Source organism: Merops nubicus, unplaced genomic scaffold (assembly GCF_000691845.1).
Source record: "Merops nubicus isolate BGI_N331 unplaced genomic scaffold, ASM69184v1 scaffold25103, whole genome shotgun sequence".
NCBI lineage: Eukaryota > Metazoa > Chordata > Aves > Coraciiformes > Meropidae > Merops > Merops nubicus.
The window spans coordinates 5,762-13,306 of NW_008597239.1; the positions used below are offsets into that span (position 1 = coordinate 5,762).

The window sequence follows — 7,545 nt, forward strand, 5'->3', positions numbered from 1 at the left end:
TCCCCCTTGGCATGTGGAGTTCAGGATTCTGGACAGTCTCCCCAGGGAAGGGGTGGAATTCCCAAAGAACAGACTCCTTTAAGGTTCAGCTGGACAGGGTGCTGGGCCAGCTTGTCTGGACCAGGCTTTTGCCAAGAAAGGTTGGACCAGATGATCCCTGAGGTCCATCCCAACGTGGGATTCTGTGGTTCTGTGATTGTCTCTGCATTGTGTCCATTGTTGGTGATAGGAAACTGATGCCACAATGTTGAAATTCAGCATTATCTGTTTTTTCCATCTGTGTCCTTCCTCTTGGGCTTGATCTGCCCATGACTTCAAAGGCCTGAGGGAAGTGCACAGCAGATGTTTCCAAACACAAACCTTTCTGCTTGTCCCTGGGACCTGCACCCTGTGCTGTCCCTGCAAGGCCTGTTGGCCACCAGTGGACTCTTTGCTGGCCCAGGGAACTTGTTCCTCATTGCTGTTGCTGCATTTTCTTAAGTCCTTTGACAAGGTTTGGACTTGCCATGCTCTCTGAGCTGCCAGGATGTTGGAACTAGAGTGGACATAAAAGACTTTCTCAGCAGGAGGTGGGAAGCTGCAGGTATCTCAGCAGGTGGCAGATCTGTCCTGTTGCATGAGCACATTGGCTTTTCATGCCCAAACCATCACAGTCAAGGGTAAAATGAGTCTAAAACAAAATCCCTTTTCCTCACCTGCCTTCCTGTTTTCATTCTGGTTGGACCTTTCACACAGGGTCTACAGACACTTGTGTTTGCAGAGATGAATGAATATTTCCATTTCAAGTGTAGGAATTAAAGTAGCTTCCTAAGCACCAAGAATGAACTTGGGGCTCTTCAAAAATCAGGATAAATCCTCATCCACAGATCGTGGGCACCACAGTGTCTGCCAAATGCCCCTTCAGCCTCACCGCTCTTGGCCAAATGTCTTGACTTAAGAAGTCTGGGGTGGCTCATGGCCTTGGACCCTTTGGTAGCCCTCAGGGCAGCAGAGGGACACGTTCCTCAGGTTGAGGTGCCTCAGGCTGAGTTCTTTCCCAGCGAGTCCCTGCTCTCCCTCTCCCCAGGTACGGCTTTGTGGAGTTCGATGACCTGCGGGACGCGGACGATGCCGTGTACGAGCTCAACGGGAAGGATCTCTGTGGGGAGAGAGTGATTGTGGAGCATGCCCGAGGCCCACGGCGTGACAGCAGTTACAGTTCTGGACGCAGTAAGCACTCCCATGCATTTGTATCCCTGCCTTCAGTTAAATAAAACAATTTTTTTTTTGGAAAAAAACCCGTAATTTTAAAAAGAAAATGATCTCAAGTTGTGACTAGTGTTGTGTAACTGTAAATGTAACTGTGGATCTGCCTATTTATTAATAACTTGTTTGTTGTATGAAGCTATTTTCACTGGATAAATGAATAAACACAATTTCTCGTACCATTTTTATTATTATCCTTTCGTTTTAACTATTTGAATGGTTTATTTGCAATGTGATGTTTAACATAGATTTAACAAAGACCTCAATGTTTTAATTGAAAGAGTCCTTTGAGGCTAAGATGACTGCCCGTTCCATTTGCTGACCTTGGGTTACCTTTCCATGAGTGCCTCTTTGACCATTGTGGCCCTTGGCTGACCAAAAAAAAAGGAAGCCATGTGACGACCGCAGCCTTTTCCCATTAGACCTGGGTGCTGAGGACCCCAAGGGTTAGAGACAGATGAGATTAATCTGAAATAGGTGCCTGAAAAGCTTTATTCATGTCAGATATTCAGAAAGCCTTTAAGCCATGTAAGTAACGTCAGTAAACTGGCTTTAATTCGGTTTCTTCTTTCAAACTGTTTTAGAAGTAACTTTCTGTTTAATTGCATGTCAATTGTGGCCTAGTTATAATCAACGTGCATTGCTTTAATTACGTGCTTGCAGTAAAAATTTTGTCATGCTTTGGGTCTGTGTAGGATTTTCGAGAGGGGGGTGGGATTTAGGCTGGGGGTGGGGGTGAATTGGTGACGTCTTCACGAAGGTGCGGGGTGGAGGAGTTTCCATGGGGGGTGCAGAGCGAGCCCTCCACTGCCCTGGTTGAAGTTCTGCTGTCTGCTTGTCACCTCCTAAAGGTGGATATGGTTATAGAAGAAGCGGAAGAGATAAGTACGGTCCTCCCACCCGTACAGAATACAGATTGATTGTGGAAAATTTGTCAAGCCGCTGCAGTTGGCAAGATCTTAAGGTATGGGGCCCCTTTCCTTACCCTCTCTCTAGCAAAGAGCACAAAGGGTAGAAAGTTACCTTCCATTTCGACAGGGGAGACTGGTGTACACGACCTTCTTGACCCCAGCTGGGTAACGAGTGGCTCATGTGCCTACAAGCAGATTTTGGAAGTGACACACACGTGCCAAGCCAACAGGGAGGTGTCTTTGGGTAGATGCCATCACCAGCACGCCGCTGGGAGCTGCACCCGCAGCCCTGGTGTCACTGCACTGGGGGAGGATAACTCCCTTAACGCAAACCCACGTCATGTACAGATGTGTTTTATCTTATCTTTAAGCCCTGTCAAAACAGACTTGAATCGTGGCAGTGGTAGGATTCCCTAGAGATGGAGGAGTTCACCCCTGTCACTTTGGATTTTGCTCGTCAGCTTGTCGGGTGTTAGAGCTGGAAACGACGGCGTCGTTCCTGCACAGCCTCTGCTAGGAACTTCCACACTGTGTAAAGCTGTTCGAAAGCAGCTTTCAGGGAAGGGATGCTTCCAGAAGGAGCAATCCTGCAGATCCTCTGCCAAAAGCTAGTGTTCTCTGAAGGCCAGGGGAGCGGAAGGTGACAGTCAGCAGTGGAGGTGTTGGGTGACACTCTGCAGCCCCAGTACGCTGGAGGCGAAGCGTTGATTTGGGATTATCTGCCTCACAGATTGAGGGGGCAGGACAGGGAGCAGGATTTCCATAGTAGGTGCAAAAATAATAGTGTTTCCTTACCAAACGTAGCAGCAACAGTTAAAACCACTTGTTCTTACAGGAGCACTTTCTGTTATGGTTCTCTTTAAAGGATGTGTAAAATTTGTTCTAAACAAACTTTGACGTAGTAGAAACTGGTCTGTAATTGAATATGTAACACAGGTTCAGGTACGTACTGAGAGTCTCAAACATCTTTTGTTGTTAATGCTTCACGCCATCAGTAGCTTGTCTTTGCTTCTGGTATTAAAAATTGTAAGTAGAGCATGGCATGATTAATCCTCTACTGGGTGCATCGCTTTTTTGGAAGAGCTTTCATGGCAGTGGACGTTAGATGGGAGGAGCTGGGTTGACACCAGACCAAACTGGAGTTCTGTGCCCCGTGCCCATTGCAGCCCCAGTCTGTGGTGGCCAGCAGGCAGCCTTGCCTGGTGGCTTCCTCAGAGCAGGGCAGAACAGCCCCTCCAGAAACCGAGGTGTTCAGGGGCTGACACAGAGGAACCACAAAGCATGAAGGGGGAAAGTAAATCAAGCTTTTACCTGGGGTTCCAGCAGAATGAGATGTGTTACCTAGGTGGAGGATGAAGAGAGCTCTGCTTGCCTGTAGCCTTCTTGCCTCTTCATACTCTACTTGAGTTTGAAAATATAATTTAGAGAGCAAGCATTTTATTTCTTTAAATGCTTTTATGATCTGGAACATATAGTCCAGAGCATATTTCATATTAGGCTTGAGATGAGAGAACTCAGGCTGCCCAGGGCAGTGGTGGAGTCCCCACCCCTGGAGGGGTTTCCAAGCTGTGGAGATGTGGTGTGAGGGACACGGGGCAGTGGGGACCTGGCAGTGCTGGGGGACAGTTGGACTCCATGATTTTAAAGGTCCCTTCAAACCAGAACAGTTCTATCACTCTGTGAACTTAAATTATCATTTGACTCAAAACTACCAACACCACCTTGGTTCTAATCACCCAAACTCTGTGAAATCACAGCGTGTGTTTGGCTTGCTCAGAACCCTTGGGTTCTCACTGCTGATGCTGTTTGGGTAAAGCCCTGGCTGACATCTGTGTGAGTAGAAGAGGCTAAGTGAGGATCCTTGCAGAAGTGGTCGGGGTCAGCCTGGACGCCTGGCTCTGGACTCGAGGCCATGGTTATTCTGTCCTCTTCCTCTAGGATTATATGCGTCAGGCAGGGGAGGTGACATATGCAGATGCACACAAAGGAAGGAAAAATGAAGGTGTGATTGAGTTCAAATCCTATTCTGACATGAAAAGAGCCCTTGAAAAGCTGGACGGGACAGAAGTAAATGGCAGGAAGATTAGATTAGTGGAAGACAGACCTGGATCGAGGCGGCGCCGCTCTTACTCCAGAAGCCGAAGCCATTCGAGGTATGTTGTCACAGTGCAGCTCAGGTCGAATCGAGCTGTGCTTACATGGGTGTCCAGCAGGTCCCAAAACACCTTGGAAGTGTTCAGAGTTAACTATAAATATAGTTTTTGAGAATGCATTAGTTACCTCTAAGTACCCAAGGGAAACGAGGCCTCTGCTCAGCGGTGTCTTCCCTGGGGAAGGTCTGTGCTGGGTGAACACCCTCCAGTGTGCTCCTGTTCCTCCCCAGCCCCAGCAGGTCCTGAGTCCTCTCTGTCTCCCAGGAGGTGGCGGGTGGAGCTGTGCACACAATGAAACAGAAGGTGCTTTTAACACGTTGGCTCTGAACACTGTGTTCTGCTGCAAGCACCAGGACTAACAGTTCTTTCTCAGCTTGGAAACCCCAACCTGTTCCCTGTGAGATCTGCTGCTTTCGTTGCCTGATGGAGAGACCTGCATCTCCTGACACTGAGTATTTCCCCTTTCTGTTCTGGGGTAAAACTTGTCGTTGCAAGAAAACTCAGACAAACTTCTACTCTTCATAGACCAGCTTGTTCATGAAGTCAAAGCCCAAAGTCAAAGCTTTATCCTAGTGTCTCACTGTGTCCATACATGATTGGGGAAGTGATTCCTGCTTCCTTATCCTAAGGTTCCTTATTCCTAAGGTTGGATATTTTCTTCCAGATGAGCAGCCCTGCTCACTTCCAGACATGGCAGCAGGGGATGAGCAGTGAGGAGAAGGGTGCTCCAGGTTTAACTCCACTGAGTAACCCTCTCACTACTCAGCTGTTTGAAAGGCGCTTTGGTGCCATGGGGTTGTACCCACAGGGGACCAGGGGATCACGGGCTCTCCCTGGGCACGTGCTAACGTGGTGCTGGTTGATTCTGTTCCAGGTCTCGCTCTCGAAGCAGACACTCTCATAAGAGCAGGAGCCGCAGTGCCAGCAGTAGTCGCTCCAAGAGCAGATCAAGATCCAGGTATGTTTTTGTGTGGGAAGAAACGGGGGCGACCCGCTTTAATGAGAAAGCATCACCCCAAATTTACAGGAGCAACCCTTTTATTTTTTGTGTTTTTTTTTTTTAATTCCCTACCTTGTTGTGCACACTGTTGAGCACTGTAGACAAATCCAAGCCACACTGAGGTGGAGCTGTCTGTTGTCACTTGCAGGTCTGTGTCCCGTTCCAGAAGCAAGAGCCGTAGTCGAAGCAAGAGCCGTAGCAGAGGCCAAAAAGAGAAAAGCAGGACTCCAAGTAAAGAGGATAAAAGTAGGAGCCGCAGCAGGAGCGCAGAGAAATCCCGACACAAAAGTAAAGATAAATCTGAGGGCGCTCTCCATAACAGTGATGAGAAGGCAAAGAGCAGGAGCCACAGCAAGGAAAAGAGTAGGAGCAGGAGTGGGAGTAAGGACAGGGGAGAGACGAGGGAGAGCATGAGGAGCAGGAGCAAGGAGAAGAGTAGAAGCAAAGACAGGGAGAAGAGCATTAGCAAGGCTAAAAGCAGGAGCAAGAGCAGGGATGAGAGTAGGAGCAGGAGCCGCAGTAAGGATAAAAGGAAAAGCAGGAAGAGAAGCAGGGATGAGAGCAGAAGTAGGAGCAGGAGCCGCAGCAAGAGCGAGAAAAGCCGGAGGCGCAGCAAGCGAGAGAGCAAACCGAGTAGCAAGAAGAGAAGGAAGGAAAGCCACGAGCGGTCCAGGTCAGCCTCCAAAGACAAGGAGCATCAGAGAGCAGATTCTGACAAAAAGGAGGCGAGAGCTGAGGGTGAGGACACGGCCCCACATCAGGCGTCTCGCTCCCGGTCTAGGTCGATTTCCAAGTCAAAACCAAATGTCAAATCCGAGTCTCGTTCCAGGTCTAAGTCTGTCTCAAAGCCTAGGTCCCGGTCCAAGTCTAGGTCTAGATCTGCCTCTAGGTCACGCTCCAGGACGCGGTCAAGGTCTCGCTCCAGGTCCTGACCCCCTGCACACCCCCTCGGGGGCTGGAGGAGTCTTTTGTACATGTTCTGTAGCTGTAGCTCAAGTGGTTACGTAGAAATCCCGTCGATGCTGTACATTTTTACCAACCTGAGGGGATGTCTGTCGTTCACCTCGGCGCTCCCTCCCTGCAATGCCCTCCAGTGCCGGGCCCTCCAGCTTGTTTTCTGTCCCCTAGGAAGGTTCTAACTCTTCCAGAGCACCCAAATCCTCCCCATTCCCCAGGAGGAGCCTTGTGGGGAAGGAGCGCTGCGCCGAGGGGGGCTCAGGAGATTGCAGTGAGGGCTGGTAGGTAGCTCTGATGGCTTCAGCAGTCTTTGCCCTTGATTTGATGCCCTTTGATGTAGACCATTTAGTGGAAGTGCTAAGTTTTCAGTCTCATACTACTTTTGTTTCATATTTTTTTTTTTTTACTTACAAAGTTGTGAATAGCACAGTCAAAAGGAAAAAAAAATATAGATATTTGCAGTAATCCATAGGGAAAAGAAGTATAGTCCCATATTCTGGTATTGTGACAATATCCTTGTTTTATATTAAATTTTTTTATTTTATTTTTCCCTGTCTTGCAAAGTACAGTGATTCCTGTTTCCATGAGATTTGAATAAAGACTATTTTTGCTTGATGACATTTGGTGGTGGTTACATGAAGTTGTGAAGTCGTTTGTATCAATTGGTATAAACTTACATTTGCAGAAGAGCTACTCACAGAGGTAATATTTTTATTAAATTAATATGAAACGTAGTCAAAACACTCACATACCATCCAGTTAAAATAATATGTTTCTCCAGAAACACTTAGTGCATTGTTTAGAGCTCTAACACTGCAATAAGGTGAAGAACACAGGAGAATGCAGCAGAAGCAGTAATGAAGGTGACAAGCTTATTTTCCAGTGCCTCTATAAATGACACGTAGTGAGCTTCAGCTTCCACAGGACAGGGAAGACCATTTTTCACCCACTTTACTCACTTGCCTCAAGTCAAATGAAATCATTGTTTGTCCCACACTGTTCCACGCGTTGCGAGGCTGCTGCTGGAGGTGAGTGTGGTTGGCACGGGAAGGGTGATCTCTCTTTCTCTCTCTTCTCTCTCTTCTCTCTCTCTCTCTCTTCTCTCTCTCTCCTCTCTCTCTCCTCTCTCTCTCCTCTCTCTCTCCTCTCTCTCTCCTCTCTCTCTCCTCTCTCTCTTTTCTCTCTCCTCTCTCTCTTTTCTCTCTCCTCTCTCTCTTTCTCTCTCTCTTCTCTCTCTCTCTTCTCTCTCTCTCTTCTCTCTCTCTCTCCTCTCTCTCTC

The 7,545-nt window shown here is 48.0% G+C and overlaps 1 protein-coding gene across 1 annotated transcript; it reads left to right on the plus strand.

The window, feature by feature from the left end:
- Positions 1–1,040: 1,040 nt before the first annotated feature.
- Positions 1,041–6,241, plus strand: SRSF4 (serine/arginine-rich splicing factor 4; the record flags this gene model as incomplete). The annotated part of the gene is made up of 5 exons (XM_008936651.1): positions 1,041–1,209; positions 2,097–2,209; positions 4,095–4,309; positions 5,184–5,267; positions 5,458–6,241. Coding segments are annotated over 5 exons (1,365 nt in total), but the record flags the coding sequence as incomplete, so codon positions are not given.
- Between the last annotated feature and the right edge of the window lie 1,304 nt (positions 6,242–7,545).